The sequence below is a fragment of the Pelophylax lessonae genome (genome assembly GCF_965119305.1).
Source record: "Pelophylax lessonae genome assembly, chromosome: 10".
Lineage (NCBI taxonomy): Eukaryota > Metazoa > Chordata > Amphibia > Anura > Ranidae > Pelophylax > Pelophylax lessonae.
The window spans coordinates 241026079-241045082 of NC_138777.1; the positions used below are offsets into that span (position 1 = coordinate 241026079).

Below are 19004 nucleotides of genomic sequence, written 5' to 3' on the forward strand. Positions count from 1 at the left end.
AGTATTCTGATAGAACACCCATGAGGACATCTTACTACACCCAGCTACGGCTTCAATTTCAGAGTAATTTTAGCAATTAGGTAAGCGTTTATAAATAAATATTTTGTATATTGACATCTGTGAGGCTGTTTGGATGTTACATTTTAAAAAGAAGCTGATCACCAGCAGTAGGAAGGCGTCGGAGGCCATGTTGGTACGCCCCACACTGCTCAGCGGAGGCCATGTTGGTACACCCCGCACTGCTCAGCGGAGGCCATGTTGGTACACCCCACACTGCTCAGCGGAGGCCATGTTGGTACACCCCGCACTGCTCAGCGGAGGCCATGTTGGTACACCCCACACTGCTCAGCGGAGGCCATGTTGTTACACCCCACACTGCTCAGCGGAGGCCATGTTGGTACACCCCGCACTGCTCAGCGGAGGCCATGTTGGTACACCCCGCACTGCTCAGCAGAGGCCATGTTGGTACACCCCGCACTGCTCATCGGAGGCCATGTTGGTACACCCCGCACTGCTCATCGGAGGCCATGTTGGTACACCCCGCACTGCTCATCGGAGGCCATGTTGGTGCACCCCGCACTGCTCATCGGAGGCCATGTTGGTGCACCCCGCACTGCTCAGCGGAGGCCATGTTGGTGCACCCCGCACTGCTCAGCGGAGGCCATGTTGGTGCACCCCGCACTGCTCAGCGGAGGCCATGTTGGTGCACCCCGCACTGCTCAGCGGAGGCCATGTTGGTACACCCCACACTGCTCAGCGGAGGCCATGTTGGTACACCCCACACTGCTCATCGGAGGCCATGTTGGTACACCCCACACTGCTCATCGGAGGCCATGTTGGTACACCCCGCACTGCTCATCGGAGGCCATGTTGGTACACCCCGCACTGCTCATCGGAGGCCATGTTGGTACACCCCGCACTGCTCATCGGAGGCCATGTTGGTACACCCCGCACTGCTCATCGGAGGCCATGTTGGTGCACCCCACACTGCTCATCGGAGGCCATGTTGGTGCACCCCGCACTGCTCATTGGAGGCCATGTTGGTGCACCCCGCACTGCTCAGCGGAGGCCATGTTGGTGCACCCCGCACTGCTCAGCACTAAACCTTTTATGCTTTCAAAATGAAACATCCAAACAGCATCACAGATATCAATATATGATAATCATTTACATCCTCTCACTTTCTTGCTAAAATGACTCTGAAATGAAATGCGTAGCTGGGTGTAGTAAGATGTCCGCATAGGTGTTGTATCAGATTACCGCTCCCCGTCATCGCGCATGCGCAGTGTTTTTAGGTCCGAATGTCACTTCCATTGAACAATCTGATGTGTAAGCAGCATTCTGATAGAACACCGGCTCTGTAATGGTTTTGCACAGGGCAGCCCGGATCCTCCTCTTCTCGGGTCCCATGCCAGCGCTCCTGGCCCCTCCCTCCTGCCGAGCGGCTTGCTCATTGTCCATTCACACACAGAGGTGCTGCTCAGCCCCGCCTCCTCTGCTCACTGGCTGTGATTGACAGCAGCAGAAACCAGGCGCCTGCTTCTGTCTCAGCCAATGAGGCAGCAGAGTCCCCGGAGACTCTAGTGCACATCGCTGGATGGAGATGGGGCTCAGGTAAGTTTTAGTAGGGGCCTGTGGGGGAAATATTGGACAGAAAAGGTAAAACCATGAGCCTTTACAACCACTCCCTCCATTTTTGGTGGAACTCCGCTTTAAATTAATGACACGATTACAAATATATCCAGGGGGCCATTGTGCTGCATTGTGGAGTTATGGGGAGAAGAGGCGGGGCCAGACAAATAACACCCCATGTTGTACGGTGGGGGGGTGTACAATGGGGGGGGGGGAGAGGGGTTGTATGATGGCTGTGTATGATGGGATGTACGTGTAGCTGGGCGAGCGTCAGCGCTGCAGTCCTGGGATCAGTTCACACTGCGAGGATTATGTTCTGCTTATTGCAGCAATCTGCCAGTTCCCCGGGTTTGGGGGATCGTATTCTGCAAAGCAGTGCAGGCTGTGCTGGCGCTGTATAGATCAGAGGCGGTGTTTTATAGATCAGAGGCGGTGTTTTGTAGATCAGAGGCCGTGTTTTATAGATCAGAGGCCGTGTTTTATAGATCAGAGGCAGTGTTTTATAGATCAGAGGCAGTGTTTTATAGATCAGAGGCCATGTTTTATAGATCAGAGGCCGTGTTTTATAGATCAGAGGCCGTGTTTTATAGATCAGAGGCAGTGTTTTATAGATCAGAGGCAGTGTTTTGTAGATCAGAGGCAGTGTTTTATAGATCAGAGGCAGTGTTTTATAGATCAGAGGCAGTGTTTTATAGATCAGAGGCGGTGTTTTGTAGATCAGAGGCGGTGTTTTGTAGATCAGAGGCGGTGTTTTGTAGATCAGAGGCAGTGTTGTGCACTTTGTATGTAGAGGAGTTGCTCACCATCTCTGTCCTCATCATGGATGCTCAGATACAGGTATTCCAGGCCCCGCCCCTTCTTGTTGTGCTCGGCTCCTTGTAGTTTGGCCATCAGCGTGGTCTTCCCCGAGGCGTCCTCTCCTGAGCAGTAAATAAAAAATCAGAAAGAGCCGTCACCAACCATGGACCAATCACAGGAAGTCACACTCTACACTGAGCAGAAAATAAAGACACGGGATTGGTGTATATCAGAGAAAGGAATCCGCCAGATGGACTGAACCAATGCGGATCCCAGAGGAGGGAATGATTCCCTGAACTGCATCCACCACATCCAATCATTGCTCAGTTGCATTTCTGGTTCTGGGGTAAATACTGTCTACATGTGAAGCTGTGTGCTGCCCATGACTTACCAGGGGCAAAGAAGCCGCTACACTTTAGGGCCCGGCCTCTGCCCTGCATAACAAGAGAGGAACAGCTGGTAGATCAGCACGCCCCTCCTCCATCATAGCTTCTGGCTCCAGGATCCTGGATATGGATGTGGCATTCTCCGTGTCTGTCTGTCCTCCTGCTAGGTGATTGGTGTGTGCAGTCTCTGGGTGGAGACCAAACCTGATATAAGCCAGCCGAGCCTGCAGTGCTTGTAATAGTGAGTGTAATCTCTGATAGAGCTGCCTGTGTGCCTGCCCTGCCCTGCCCTGCGCTGCTCTGAGCTGCACTGCTCTGCCCTGTCCTGCACTGCTCTGCTCAGCTAGATTGGATCTCCCTGTGTATGACCTTGGATCAGATAACGACTATTCTCTGCCTGCCTTCTACCTGGACTGTCATTGGACCGCACTGTCTGCCAATCACAAGTATCGGTTTGCTGTACTCAGTATGTTCCTGCCCCAGCATGGAAGCCAGGCACTATAGCATTGTGTATAAGTCCTGGGGGGCCTGCTTGCCTTATGGTAAAGGGGGGGCGGCTACAGGTGAAGAACTCAGAAATCAGCTGCCTGACCTCCGGTGTTCGGGGAAGGAGTGACATGGAGTATTCCTGCCTGACCTCCGGTGTGCGGGGGAGGTGTGACATGGAGTATTCCTGCTTGACCTCCGGTGTGCGGGGGAGGTGTGACATGGAGTATTCCTGCCTGACCTCCGATGTTCGGGGTGTCACATGGAGTATTCCTGCCTGACCTCCGATGTTCGGGGTGTGACATGGAGTATTCCTGCCTGACCTCCGGTGTTCGGGTGTGACATGGAGTATTCCTGCCTGACCTCCGGTGTTCGGGGGAGGAGTGACATGGAGTATTCCTGCCTGACCTCCAGTGTTCGGGGGAGGAGTGACATGGAGTATTCCTGCCTGACCTCCAGTGTTCGGGGGAGGAGTGACATGGAGTATTCCTGCCTGACCTCCGATGTTCAGGGTGTGACATGGAGTATTCCTGCCTGACCTCCGATGTTCGGGGTGTGACATGGAGTATTCCTGCCTGACCTCCGATGTTCGGGGTGTGACATGGAGTATTCCTGCCTGACCTCCGATGTTCGGGGGAGGTGTGACATGGAGTATTCCTGCCTGACCTCCGATGTTCGGGGGAGGTGTGACATGGAGTATTCCTGCCTGACATCCGATGTTCGGGGTGTGACATGGAGTATTCCTGCCTGACCTCCGATGTTCGGGGTGTGACATGGAGTATTCCTGCCTGACCTCCGGTGTTCGGGGGAGGTGTGACATGGAGTATTCCTGCCTGACCTCCGGTGTTCGGGGGAGGTGTGACATGGAGTATTCCTGCCTGACCTCCGGTGTTCGGGATGTGACATGGAGTATTCCTGCCTGACCTCCGATGTTCGGGGTGTGACATGGAGTATTCCTGCCTGACCTCCGATGTTCAGGGTGTGACATGGAGTATTCCTGCCTGACCTCCGATGTTCGGGGTGTGACATGGAGTATTCCTGCCTGACCTCCGATGTTCGGGGTGTGACATGGAGTATCCCTGCCTGACCTCCGATGTTCGGGGGAGGTGTGACATGGAGTATTCCTGCCCGACCTCCGATGTTCGGGGTGTGACATGGAGTATTCCTGCCTGACCTCCGATGTTCGGGGTGTGACATGGAGTATTCCTGCCTGACCTCCGATGTTCGGGGTGTGACATGGAGTATTCCTGCCTGACCTCCGGTGTTCTGGGGAGGAGTGACATGGAGTATTCCTGCCTGACCTCCGATGTTCGGGGGAGGTGTGACATGGAGTATTCCTGCCTGACCTCCGATGTTCGGGGGAGGTGTGACATGGAGTATTCCTGCCTGACCTCCGATGTTCGGGGTGTGCCATGGAGTATTCCTGCCTGACCTCCGGTGTTCAGGGTGTGACATGGAGTATTCCTGCCTGACCTCTGGTGTTCGGGGGAGGAGTGACATGGAGTATTCCTGCCTGACTTCCGATGTTCAGGGTGTGACATGGAGTATTCCTGCCTGACCTCCGGTGTTCGGGGGAGGTGTGACATGGAGTATTCCTGCCTGACCTCCGATGTTCGGGATGTGACATGGAGTATTCCTGCCTGACCTCCGATGTTCGGGGTGTGACATGGAGTATTCCTGCCTGACCTCCGATGTTCAGGGTGTGACATGGAGTATTCCTGCCTGACCTCCGATGTTCGGGGTGTGACATGGAGTATTCCTGCCTGACCTCCGATGTTCGGGGTGTGACATGGAGTATTCCTGCCTTACCTCCGATGTTCGGGGGAGGTGTGACATGGAGTATTCCTGCCCGACCTCCGATGTTCGGGGTGTGACATGGAGTATTCCTGCCTGACCTCCGATGTTCGGGGTGTGACATGGAGTATTCCTGCCTGACCTCCGATGTTCGGGGTGTGACATGGAGTATTCCTGCCTGACCTCCGGTGTTCTGGGGAGGAGTGACATGGAGTATTCCTGCCTGACCTCCGATGTTCGGGGGAGGTGTGACATGGAGTATTCCTGCCTGACCTCCGATGTTTGGGGGAGGTGTGACATGGATTATTCCTGCCTGACCTCCGATGTTCGGGGGAGGTGTGACATGGATTATTCCTGCCTGACCTCCGATGTTCGGGGTGTGCCATGGAGTATTCCTGCCTGACCTCCGGTGTTCAGGGTGTGACATGGAGTATTCCTGCCTGACCTCTGGTGTTCGGGGGAGGAGTGACATGGAGTATTCCTGCCTGACTTCCGATGTTCGGGGTGTGACATGGAGTATTCCTGCCTGACTTCCGATGTTCAGGGTGTGACATGGAGTATTCCTGCCTGACCTCCGATGTTCGGGGGAGGTGTGACATGGAGTATTCCTGCCTGACCTCCGGTGTTCGGGGGAGGTGTGACATGGAGTATTCCTGCCTGACCTCCGATGTTCAGGGTGTGACATGGAGTATTCCTGCCTGACCTCTGGTGTTCGGGGGAGGAGTGACATTGAGTATTCCTGCCTGACCTCTGGTGTTCGGGGGAGGAGTGACATTGAGTATTCCTGCCTGACCTCTGGTGTTCAGGGGAGGTGTGACATGGTGTATTCCTGCCTGACCTCCGATGTTCGGGGGAGGTGTGACATGGATTATTCCTGCCTGACCTCCGATGTTCGGGTGTGCCATGGAGTATTCCTGCCTGACCTCCGATGTTCGCGTGTGACATGGAGTATTCCTGCCTGACCTCCGGTGTTCAGGGGAGGTGTGACATGGAGTATTCCTGCCTGACCTCCGATATTCAGGGTGTGACATGGAGTATTCCTGCCTGACCTCCGGTGTTCGGGGGAGGAGTGACATGGAGTATTCCTGCCTGACCTCCGATGTTCGGGGGGAGGTGTGACATGGAGTATCCCTGCCTGACCACCGGTGTTCGGGGGAGGTGTGACATGGAGTATTCCTGCCTGACTTCCGATGTTCGGGGGAGGTGTGACATGGAGTATTCCTGCCTGACCTCCGATGTTCGGGGGAGGTGTGACATGGAGTATTCCTGCCTGACCTCCGGTGTTCGGGGGAGGTGTGACATGGAGTATTCCTGCCTGACTTCAGGGTGTGACATGGAGTATTCCTGCCTGACCTCCGATGTTCAGGGTGTGACATGGAGTATTCCTGCCTGACCTCCGGTGTTCAGGGGAGGTGTGACATGGAGTATTCCTGCCTGACCTCTGGTGTTTCGGGGGAGGAGTGACATGGAGTATTCCTGCCTGACCTCTGGTGTTCGGGGGAGGTGTGACCTGGTGTATTCCTACCTGACCTCCGGTGTTCGGGGTGTGACATGGAGTATTCCTGCCTGACCTCCAGTGTTCAGGGTGTGAAATGGAGTATTCCTGCCTGACCTCCGATGTTCGGGGTGTAACATGGAGTATTCCTGCCTGACCTCCGATGTTCAGAGGAGTGACATGGAGTATTCCTGCCTGACCTCCGATGTTCGGGGTGTGACATGGAGTATTCCTGCCTGACCTCCGGTGTTCGGGGGAGGTGTGACATGGAGTATTCCTGCCCGACCTCCGATGTTCGGGGTGTAACATGGAGTATTCCTGCCTGACCTCCGATGTTCAGAGGAGTGACATGGAGTATTCCTGCCTGACCTCCGATGTTCGGGGTGTGACATGGAGTATTCCTGCCTGACCTCCGGTGTTCGGGGGAGGTGTAACATGGAGTATTCCTGCCTGACCTCCGGTGTTCGGGAGAGGAGTGACATGGAGTATTCCTGCCCGACCTCCGATGTTCAGGGTGTGACATGGAGTATTCCTGCCTGACCTCCGATGTTCAGAGGAGTGACATGAGTATTCCTGCCTGACCTCCGATGTTCAGAGGAGTGACATGAGTATTCCTGCCTGACCTCCGATGTTCAGGGTGTGAAATGGAGTATTCCTGCCTGACCTCCGATGTTCAGGGTGTGAAATGGAGTATTCCTGCCTGACCTCCGATGTTCAGGGTGTGAAATGGAGTATTCCTGCCTGACCTCCGGTGTTCGGGTGTGACATGGAGTATTCCTGCCTGACCTCCGGTGTTCGGGGGAGGAGTGACATGGAGTATTCCTGCCTGACCTCCAGTGTTCGGGGGAGGAGTGACATGGAGTATTCCTGCCTGACCTCCGATGTTCGGGGGAGGTGTGACATGGAGTATTCCTGCCTGACCTCCGATGTTCAGGGTGTGAAATGGAGTATTCCTGCCTGACCTCCGATGTTCAGGGTGTGAAATGGAGTATTCCTGCCTGACCTCCGATGTTCAGGGTGTGAAATGGAGTATTCCTGCCTGACCTCCGATGTTCAGGGTGTGAAATGGAGTATTCCTGCCTGACCGCTGATGTTCAGGGTGTGACATGGAGTATTCCTGCCTGACCTCCGATGTTCAGGGTGTGACATGGAGTATTCCTGCCTGACCTCCGATGTTCAGGGTGTGACATGGAGTATTCCTGCCTGACCTCTGGTGTTCGGGGGAGGAGTGACATTGAGTATTCGGATGATGCGAGTTCCTCCCCTCCATGTGACATTACTGGAGCTCAGTGGGCAGTCCAACACTGTTGGGGCAGGGAGGAGTCTTTGCCCCAATGTGTAATATTTCACAAAGCCAGTTTGGGAGGGGAGTAATCTGATTCGCTCTCAGACCTCCTGCTGATTGGAGCAGAGTGGGAGCGGGTCTGTGTGCAGCCGGGTGTAGATGGAATCCTCCAACCGTTTACACCCTCCCCCCCTCCAATCCGATCCGCCTGAACCGCAGGACGGATCCATTTCTGGGTTTATAGCAGAGCGGATTGGATGTGGAGGTGGGCGGGGATAAATGGACACGATTTGTTTACACCCCCCCCTGTCTATAGGGATGAATGAACCATCCAATCAGATCCACCTGAAAAACTTCATGTGAAAAGGGCCCTGATAGGATAATCTCTGTGCCCCTCCCCCTACTCACCAAACACCAGAATATTCCTCCCGGAAGGTAATTTATTACTCGCTCTGGTGGAAACTTCACTGAGGATGGAGGACCTGAGGAGAGAGAAGAGATCACCATGGGGGAGGAGCCAAGAATTATATTACCACCCCCACCCTGGGGGAGGAGCCAGGAATTATAGTACTACCCCCCACCCCATAGGAGGAGCCAGGAGTTATATTACCATCCCCCACCCTGGGGGAGGAGCCAGGAATTATAGTACCACCCCCCACCCAGAGGAGGAGCCAGGAATTATATTACCATCCCCCCATCCCGGGGGGAGGAGCCAGGAATTATTTATTACCACCCCCCCCACCCCAGGGGAGGAGCCGGGCCAGGAATTATATTAAGGGGGAGGAGCCGGGCCAGGAATTATATTAAGGGGGAGGAGCCGGGCCAGGAATTATATTACCACCCCCCTTCCCAGTATTTAATTCTGGTCCCCCACCCCCCCCCCCCCCCTTACCAGCATTTCATTCCGGTAGGGAGGGATTAATATTGTACACAATGAGCAGCAAATTATTTTGACCCGCCGGCCCCCCAATAAAAAACAAGACCTGCTATAAATGTCAACTTTCTCCCATCCCCCCCCCCCCGTAACCGGCCAGTGACACTAAATGCGGCGTGCTGTGATGAGGTGACAACGTGCTGCATGACTCCTGAATGCAGAGCGTTGTTGTGACCGTCAGGAGGGAGGAGCCTGGCTGCACCACAGAGGGAGGAGCCTGGCTGCACCACAGAGGGAGGAGCCTGGCTGCACCACAGAGGGAGGAGCCTGGCTGCACCACAGAGGGAGGGAGAAGAAGCTGCAGGGGAGAATCAGCGTCTCATTCACAGGTCTTTAACTTGTCAATCAGCACCTAGCCACACCCAGTCCCGCCCACTGCTTTCTGAATTGACAGCACTGAGCACCACCCACTGTGAGCTGCAGTGTCTGGGAGGGGGAGGAGTAAGACACCCATGGAGGAGGAGTCAGCCCATTCAGGGGAGGAAACCTTCTTTTCTACTTTGTGTGGCCTGTGTGTCTGGGAAAGGTTCAGCCAATCACACAGCAGCATGTAGATGTACACACAACGCCCGGCACCGCCCCCCTCTGGCTGCGGATGGATAAGCTCCTCCTATAAGAGGACCCCCTGAAGACTGAGACTGAACCATTTCCCATCACAGGGGGGTGCTCTCCCTCTGACTCCTCCCCCTGACACCGCAGCCCCGAGCTCAGCATTTGAGCGCCCCTCTGTGATGGGGGAGGAGACCGGTAACAGGTGGGAGTGTCCTAGCAACGTCCTAGGAATTTTCCTGATAGGCTCCAGGAGTTCCAGACACGCCCCCACCAATAGGAGGACATTATTCACCTTCAGCATGTGATCAGTAGTGGGAGGAGCCAGGAGCAGCATTTTCTCCCAATCACAGGAGCCCTTCTCTGATCAATCATCTCTGCTATTACAGGGGGGAGGGACCAACTTCTGTGCAACTACAACTCCCAGCATGCACCGCTCTGACAGGAGAGAACCCCTCCCAGAATTCACCCCTCTGACAGGAGAGAACCCCTCCCAGCATGCACCGCTCTGACAGGAGAGAACCCCTCCCAGCATGCACCGCTCTGACAGGAGAGATCCCCTCCCACCATGCTCCGCTCTGAAAGGAGAAAACCCCTTCCAGCATGCACTGCTCTGGCAGGAAAGAACCCCGCCCATCATGCACCCATCTGACAGGAGAGAACCCCTCCCAGCATGCACTGCACAAACAGGAGAGAACCCCTCTGCACAAACAGGAGAGAACCCCTCCCAGCATGCACTGCACAAACAGGAGAGAACCCCTCCCAACATGCACTGCACAAACAGGAGAGAACCCCTCCCAACATGCACTTCTCTGACAGGAGAGAACCCCTCCCAGCATACATTGCTCTGACAGGAGAGAACCCTTCCCAGCATACATTGCTCTGACAGGAGAGAACCCTTCCCAGCATACATTGCTCTGACAGGAGAGAACCCCTCCCAGCATGCCCCCCTGACAGCAGAGAACCCCTCCCAGCATGCACTGCTCTGACAGGAGAGAACCCCTTCAAGTATGCACTGCTCTGACAGGAGAGAACCCATCCCAGCATATATTCCTCTGACAGGAGGGAACGCCTCCCAGCATGCACTGCACCAACAGGAGGGAACCCCTCCCAGCATGCACTGCACCAACAGGAGGAAACCCCTCCCAGCATGCACTGCTTTGACAGCAGAGAACCCCTCCCAGCATGCCCCCCTGACAGGAGAGAAACCCTCCCAACATGCACTGCTCTGACGGGAAAAAACCCCTCCCAGCATGCACCGCTCTGACGGGAGACAACTCCTCCCAGCATGCATTGCTCTGACAGGAGAGAACCCCTCTCCTGTCGCTGGGAGGGGATCTCTCCTGTCATTGGGGTGAATGCTGGGAGGGGATCTCTCCTGTCATTGGGGTGAATGCTGGGAGGGGATCTCTCCTGTCAGGGGGGGCGCATGCTGGGAGGGGATCTCTCCTGTCAGAGGGGTGAATGCAGGGAGGGGATCTCTCCTATCAGAGGGGTGAATGCAGGGAGGGGATCTCTCCTGTCAGAGGGGTGAATGCAGGGAGGGGATCTCTCCTGTCAGAGGGGTGAATGCTGGGAGGGGATCTCTCCTGTCAGAGGGGTGAATGCTGGGAGGGGGTCTCTCCTGTCAGAGGGGTGAATGCAGGGAGGGGATGTCTCCTGTCAGAGGGGTGAATGCAGGGAGGGGATCTCTCCTGTCAGAGGGGTGAATGCAGGGAGGGGATCTCTCCTGTCAGAGGGGTGAATGCAGGGAGGGGATCTCTCCTGTCAGAGGGGTGAATGCAGGGAGGGGATCTCTCCTGTCAGAGGGGTGAATGCAGGGAGGGGATCTCTCCTGTCAGAGGGGTGAATGCAGGGAGGGGATCTCTCCTGTCAGAGGGGTGAATGCAGGGAGGGGGTCTCTCCTGTCAGAGGGGTGAATGCTGGGAGGGGGTCTCTCCTGTCAGAGGGGTGAATGCTGGGAGGGGGTCTCTCCTGTCAGAGGGGTGAATGCAGGGAGGGGATCTCTCCTGTCAGAGGGGTGAATGCAGGGAGGGGATCTCTCCTGTCAGAGGGGTGAATGCAGGGAGGGGATCTCTCCTGTCAGAGGGGTGAATGCAGGGAGGGGGTCTTTCCTGTCAGAGGGGTCAATGCTGGGAGGGGGGTCTCTCCTGTCAGAGGGGTGAATGCTGGGAGGGGATCTCTCCTGTCAGTGGGGTGAATGCTGGGAGGGGGTCTCTCCTGTCAGAGGGGTGAATGCTGGGAGGGGGTCTCTCCTGTCAGAGGGGTGAATGCTGGGAGGGGGTCTCTCCTGTCAGAGGGGTGAATGCAGGGAGGGGGTCTCTCCTGTCAGAGGGGTGAATGCAGGGAGGGGGTCTCTCCTGTCAGAGGGGTGAATGCAGGGAGGGGGTCTCTCCTGTCAGAGGGGTGAATGCAGGGAGGGGGTCTCTCCTGTCAGAGGGGTGAATGCTGGGAGGGGATCTCTCCTGTCAGAGGGGTGAATGCTGGGAGGGGGTCTCTCCTGTCAGAGGGGTGAATGCTGGGAAGGGGTCCCTCCTGTCAGTGGGGTGAATGCTGGGAGGGGGTCTTTCTTGTCAGAGGGGTGAATGCAGGGAGGGGATCTCTCCTGTCAGAGGGGTGAATGCTGGGAGGGGGTCTCTCCTGTCAGAGGGGTGAATGCTGGGAGGGGATCTCTCCTGTCAGAGGGGTGAATGCAGGGAGGGGGTCTCTCCTGTCAGAGGGGTGCACGCAGGGAGGGGATCTCTCCTGTCAGAGGGGTGCACGCAGGGAGGGGATCTCTCCTGTCAGAGGGGTGAATGCTGGGAGGGGGTCTCTCCTGTCAGAGGGGTGAATGCAGGGAGGGTGTCTCTCCTGTCAGAAGGGTGAATGCAGGGAGGGGGTCTCTCCTGTCAGAGGGGTGAATGCTGGGAGGGGGTCTCTCCTGTCAGAGGGGTGAATGCAGGGAGGGCGTCTTTCCTGTCAGAGGGGTGAATGCAGGGAGGGGATCTCTCCTGTCAGTGGGGTGAATGCAGGGAGGGGGTCTCTCCTGTCAGAGGGGTGAATGCAGGGAGGGGGTCTCTCCTGTCAGAGGGGTGAATGCAGGGAGGGGGTCTCTCCTGTCAGAGGGGTGAATGCAGGGAGGGGGTCTCTCCTTTCAGAGGGGTGAATGCAGGGAGGGGATCTCTCCTGTCAGAGGGGTGAATGCTGGGAGGGGGTCTCTCCTGTCAGAGGGGTGAATGCAGGGACGGGGTCTCTCCTGTCAGAAGGGTGAATGCAGGGAGGGGGTCTCTCCTGTCAGAGGGGTGAATGCAGGGAGGGGGTCTCTCCTGTCAGAGGGGTGAAGGGTGGGAGGTGGTCTCTCCTGTCAGAGGGGTGCACGCAGGGAGGGGGTCTCTCCTGTCAGAGGGGTGCACGCAGGAAGGGGATCTCTCCTGTCAGAGGGGTGAATGCTGGGAGGGGGTCTCTCCTGTCAGAGGGGTGAATGCTGGGAGGGGGTCTCTCCTGTCAGAGGGGTGCACGCAGGGAGGGGATCTCTCCTGTCAGAGGGGTGAATGCTGGGAGGGGGTCTCTCCTGTCAGAGGGGTGAATGCTGGGAGGGGGTCTCTCCTGTCAGAGGGGTGAATGCAGGGAGGGGGTCTCTCCTGTCAGAGGGGTGAATGCTGGGAGGGGGTCTCTCCTGTCAGAGGGGTGAATGCAGGGAGGGGGTCTCTCCTGTCAGAGGGGTGAACGCTGGGAGGGGGTCTCTCCTGTCAGAGGGGTGAATGCAGGGAGGGGGTCTCTCCTGTCAGAGGGGTGAATGCAGGGAGGGGGTCTCTCCTGTCAGAGGGGTGAATGCAGGGAGGGGGTCTCTCCTGTCAGAGGGGTGAACGCTGGGAGGGGGTCTCTCCTGTCAGAGGGGTGAATGCAGGGAGGGGGTCTCTCCTGTCAGAGGGGTGAATGCAGGGAGGGGGTCTCTCCTGTCAGAGGGGTGAACGCTGGGAGGGGGTCTCTCCTGTCAGAGGGGTGAATGCAGGGAGGGGGTCTCTCCTGTCAGAGGGGTGAACGCTGGGAGGGGGTCTCTCCTGTCAGAGGGGTGAATGCAGGGAGGGGGTCTCTCCTGTCAGAGGGGTGAACGCTGGGAGGGGGTCTCTCCTGTCAGAGGGGTGAATGCAGGGAGGGGGTCTCTCCTGTCAGAGGGGTGAATGCAGGGAGGGGGTCTCTCCTGTCAGAGGGGTGAATGCAGGGAGGGGGTCTCTCCTGTCAGAGGGGTGAATGCAGGGAGGGGGTCTCTCCTGTCAGAGGGGTGAATGCAGGGAGGGGGTCTCTCCTGTCAGAGGGGTGAATGCAGGGAGGGGGTCTCTCCTGTCAGAGGGGTGAATGCAGGGAGGGGGTCTCTCCTGTCAGAGGGGTGAATGCAGGGAGGGGGTCTCTCCTGTCAGAGGGTGAACGCAGGGAGGGGATCTCTCCTGTCAGAGGGGTGAATGCAGGGAGGGGGTCTCTCCTGTCAGAGGGGTGAACGCAGGGAGGGGATCTCTCCTGTCAGTGGGGTGAATGCAGGGAGGGGGTCTCTCCTGTCAGAGGGGTGAATGCTGGGAGGGGGTCTCTCCTGTCAGAGGGGTGAATGCAGGGAGGGGATCTCTCCTGTCAGAGGGGTGAATGCAGGGAGGGGATCTCTCCTGTCAGAGGGGTGAATGCAGGGAGGGGGTCTCTCCTGTCAGAGGGGTGAATGCAGGGAGGGGATCTCTCCTGTCAGAGGGGTGAATGCAGGGGGGGGGTCTCTCCTGTCAGAGGGGTGAATGCTGGGAGGGGGTCTCTCCTGTCAGAGGGGTGAATGCAGGGAGGGGGTCTCTCCTGTCAGAGGGGTGAATGCAGGGAGGGGGTCTCTCCAGTCAGAGGGGTGAATGCAGGGAGGGGGTCTCTCCAGTCAGAGGGGTGAACGCTGGGAGGGGGTGTCTCCTGTCAGAGGGGTGAATGCTGGGAGGGGGTCTCTCCTGTCAGAGGGGTGAACGCTGGGAGGGGGTCTCTCCTGTCAGAGGGGTGAATGCAGGGAGGGGGTCTCTCCTGTCAGAGGGGTGAACGCTGGGAGGGGGTCTCTCCTGTCAGAGGGGTGAATGCAGGGAGGGGGTCTCTCCTGTCAGAGGGGTGAATGCAGGGAGGGGGTCTCTCCTGTCAGAGGGGTGAATGCAGGGAGGGGGTCTCTCCTGTCAGAGGGGTGAACGCTGGGAGGGGGTCTCTCCTGTCAGAGGGGTGAATGCAGGGAGGGGGTCTCTCCTGTCAGAGGGGTGAATGCAGGGAGGGGGTCTCTCCTGTCAGAGGGGTGAATGCAGGGAGGGGGTCTCTCCTGTCAGAGGGGTGAATGCAGGGAGGGGGTCTCTCCTGTCAGAGGGGTGAATGCAGGGAGGGGGTCTCTCCTGTCAGAGGGGTGAATGCTGGGAGGGGGTCTCTCCTGTCAGAGGGGTGCACGCAGGGAGGGGATCTCTCCTGTCAGAGGGGTGAATGCAGGGAGGGGGTCTCTCCTGTCAGAGGGGTGAATGCAGGGAGGGGGTCTCTCCTGTCAGAGGGGTGAATGCAGGGAGGGGGTCTCTCCTGTCAGAGGGGTGAATGCAGGGAGGGGGTCTCTCCAGTCAGAGGGGTGAATGCAGGGAGGGGGTCTCTCCTGTCAGAGGGGTGAACGCTGGGAGGGGGTCTCTCCTGTCAGAGGGGTGCACGCAGGGAGGGGATCTCTCCTGTCAGAGGGGTGCACGCAGGGAGGGGATCTCTCCTGTCAGAGGGGTGAATGCTGGGAGGGGGTCTCTCCTGTCAGAGGGGTGAATGCTGGGAGGGGGTCTCTCCTGTCAGAGGGGTGAATGCAGGGAGGGGGTCTCTCCTGTCAGAGGGGTGAATGCTGGGAGGGGATCTCTCCTGTCAGAGGGGTGAATGCAGGGAGGGGGTCTCTCCTGTCAGAGGGGTGAATGCTGGGAGGGGGTCTCTCCTGTCAGAGGGGTGAATGCTGGGAGGGGGTCTCTCCTGTCAGAGGGGTGAATGCAGGGAGGGGGTCTCTCCTGTCAGAGGGGTGAATGCAGGGAGGGGATCTCTCCTGTCAGAGGGGTGAATGCAAGGAGGGGGTCTCTCCTATCAGAGGGGTGAACGCTGGGAGGGGGTCTCTCCTGTCAGAGGGGTGAATGCAGGGAGGGGGTCTCTCCTGTCAGAGGGGTGAATGCTGGGAGGGGGTCTCTCCTGTCAGAGGGGTGAATGCAGGGAGGGGGTCTCTCCTGTCAGAGGGGTGAATGCTGGGAGGGGGTCTCTCCTGTCAGAGGGGTGAATGCTGGGAGGGGGTCTCTCCTGTCAGAGGGGTGAATGCAGGGAGGGGGTCTCTCCTGTCAGAGGGGTGAATGCAGGGAGGGGGTCTCTCCTGTCAGTGGGGTGAATGCAGGGAGGGGATCTCTCCTGTCAGAGGGGTGAACGCAGGGAGGGGATCTCTCCTGTCAGTGGGGTGAACGCAGGGAGGGGGTCTCTCCTGTCAGAGGGGTGAATGCTGGGAGGGGGTCTCTCCTGTCAGAGGGGTGAATGCAGGGAGGGGATCTCTCCTGTCAGAGGGGTGAATGCTGGGAGGGGGTCTCTCCTGTCAGAGGGGTGAATGCAGGGAGGGGGTCTCTCCTGTCAGTGGGGTGAATGCAGGGAGGGGATCTCTCCTGTCAGAGGGGTGAATGCTGGGAGGGGATCTCTCCTGTCAGAGGGGTGAATGCAGGGAGGGGATCTCTCCTGTCAGAGCGGTGAATGCTGGGAGGGGGTCTCTCCTGTCAGAGGGGTGAATGCAGGGAGGGGGTCTCTCCTGTCAGAAGGGTGAATGCAGGGAGGGGATCTCTCCTGTCAGAGGGGTGAATGCAGGGAGGGGATCTCTCCTGTCAGAGGGGTGAATGCTGGGAGGGGGTCTCTCCTGTCAGAGGGGTGAATGCTGGGAGGGGGGTCTCTCCTGTCAGAGGGGTGAATGCTGGGAGGGGGTCTCTCCTGTCAGAGGGGTGAACGCTGGGAGGGGGTCTCTCCTGTCAGAGGGGTGAATGCTGGGAGGGGGTCTCTCCTGTCAGAGGGGTGAATGCAGGGAGGGGGTCTCTCCTGTCAGTGGGGTGAATGCAGGGAGGGGATCTCTCCTGTCAGAGGGGTGAATGCTGGGAGGGGGTCTCTCCTGTCAGTGGGGTGAATGCAGGGAGGGGATCTCTCCTGTCAGAGGGGTGAATGCTGGGAGGGGGTCTCTCCTGTCAGAGGGGTGAATGCAGGGAGGGGATCTCTCCTGTCAGAGGGGTGAATGCTGGGAGGGGGTCTCTCCTGTCAGAGGGGTGAATGCAGGGAGGGGGTCTCTCCTGTCAGTGGGGTGAATGCAGGGAGGGGATCTCTCCTGTCAGAGGGGTGAATGCTGGGAGGGGATCTCTCCTGTCAGAGGGGTGAATGCAGGGAGGGGATCTCTCCTGTCAGAGGGGTGAATGCTGGGAGGGGGTCTCTCCTGTCAGAGGGGTGAATGCAGGGAGGGGGTCTCTCCTGTCAGTGGGGTGAATGCAGGGAGGGGATCTCTCCTGTCAGAGGGGTGAATGCTGGGAGGGGATCTCTCCTGTCAGAGGGGTGAATGCTGGGAGGGGATCTCTCCTGTCAGAGGGGTGAATGCAGGGAGGGGATCTCTCCTGTCAGAGGGGTGAATGCTGGGAGGGGGTCTCTCCTGTCAGAGGGGTGAATGCAGGGAGGGGGTCTCTCCTGTCAGAGGGGTGAATGCTGGGAGGGGGTCTCTCCTGTCAGAGGGGTGAATGCTGGGAGGGGATCTCTCCTGTCAGAGGGGTGAATGCAGGGAGGGGATCTCTCCTGTCAGAGGGGTGAATGCAGGGAGGGGATCTCTCCTGTCAGAGGGGTGAATGCAGGGAGGGGATCTCTCCTGTCAGAGGGGTGAATGCTGGGAGGGGGTCTCTCCTGTCAGTGGGGTGAATGCTGGGAGGGGGTCTCTCCTGTCAGAGGGGTGAATGCTGGGAGGGGGTCTCTCCTGTCAGAGGGTCTCCGGTGCCCCCCCATCCCCCTCCTTACCAGAGGCTCTGCCCCTCCTCCTCCTCTCCCTCCGCATCCAGCAGTTTCCTCTCCGCCGCCATCTTGCCACTGCGGCCCCACAAAGAGTGACGTCACCCGGCGCCGCCTCAGGGCCCCGGCTCAGGGCTGTCCACGGATGTGCCGGAGAACAAAAATGAACGGAATTCCCGGATAACCGGAGATGTTCCCGCCCCGGAATCCGAAATCCTCCGTCCGCGCTCCGCCCCCCGCCGGGATGATGAGCGGAAGTCAGAAATCGGCGAACTTTCTGATCAGGCAATGGAGGGGCAGCTAAAGTGTCCGGGGGCCTGAGGAGGGTGAGGTCATGGCTGGAGGAGACGCCCTGTGCGCACAGCGCCACCTGCTGGCCACTGACTGCAACTGCATGGCGAGATATCAGTCACCGCTCAGTGATGTCACCGGATGATGTCACAGCTTCACTCCTCCCATGTTTTATGTTACAGCTTTATTCCAACATGGATTCCATTCATTATTTTCCCCAATCCCCCATAATGACAACGTGAGAGAAGATTGTATGAAATCCCATGTACATAAGTATTCACACCCTATGCCATGTACATAAGTATTCATCCCCTTTGCCATGTACATAAGTATTCACCCCCTTTGCCATGTACATAAGTATTCGCCCCCTTTGTCATGTACATAAGTATTCACCCCCTTTGCCATGACACTCAGAATTGAGCTCAGGCGCCTCCTGTTTCCACTGATCATCCTTGAGATGTTTCTACAACTTGATTGGAGTCCACCTGTGGTAATCTCAGTTGATTGGACATGATTTGGGAAGGCACACACCTGTCTATAGAAGGTCCCACAGGTAACAGTGCAAACAAATTTCTCTGCTCTGATGAAACAAAGATTGAACTCTTTGGCCTGAATGGCAAGCGTCATGTCTGGAGGAAACCAGGCACCGCCCATCACCTGGCCAATACCATCCCTACTGTGAAGCATGGTGGTGGCAGCATCATGCTGTGGGGAGGAACTGGGAGACTAGTCAGGATGGAGGGAAGGATGAATGCAGCAATGTACAGAGACATCCTTGATGAAAACCTCCTCCAGAGCGCTCGGGACCTCAGACTGGGGGGAAGGTTCATCTTCCAACAGGACAACGACCCTAAGCACACAGCCAAGATAACAAAGGAGTGGCTATGGGACAACTCTGTGAATGTCCTTGAGTGGCCCAGCCAGAGCCCAGACTTCAACCCGATTGAACATCTCTGGAGAGATCTGAAAACCGACCCTCCCCCATCCAACCTGATGGAGCTTGAGAGGTCCTGCAAAAAAGAATGGGAGAAACTGCCCAAAAATAGGAGTGCCAAGCTTGTAGCATCATACTCAGAAATACTGGAGGCTGGAATTGGTGCCAAAGGAGCTTCACCAAAGGGGGTGAATACTTATGTACATGGAAAGGGTGTGAATACTTATGTACATGGGATTTCATACAATCTTCTCTCACGTTGTCATTATGGGGGATGGAGGAAAATAATGAATGGAATCCATGTTGGCTGTGATATAAAATGTGGGAGGAGTGAAGCTCTGTGAGAACTTTCCGGATGCACTGCAGGTCCACAAGACAAGAATGAGGGGGAGTGGCGATGGCTCCCTGGGGGTGGCACAGAGTATGAG

The 19004-nt window shown here is 57.3% G+C and overlaps 1 protein-coding gene across 2 annotated transcripts in view; it reads right to left on the minus strand.

Annotated features, from left to right (window-relative positions):
- The window catches only part of DYNC1LI2 (dynein cytoplasmic 1 light intermediate chain 2), a 332150-nt gene that overhangs the window by 47144 nt on the left and 266002 nt on the right, over window positions 1-19004 (minus strand). Inside the window, exons 1-3 of one of the 2 annotated variants that reach the window (XM_082270203.1) lie at window positions 17361-17431; window positions 8285-8358; window positions 2436-2552 (exon numbers count right to left, since the gene is read on the minus strand). In XM_082270203.1, the coding sequence (XP_082126329.1) occupies window positions 2436-2552; window positions 8285-8358; window positions 17361-17422 (253 nt within the window). In that variant the 5' untranslated portion in view covers window positions 17423-17431. Of the gene's footprint in view, window positions 1-2435; window positions 2553-8284; window positions 8359-17360; window positions 17432-19004 lie in introns of those variants that run through there. The other variant, XM_082270204.1, reaches the window with a different exon arrangement.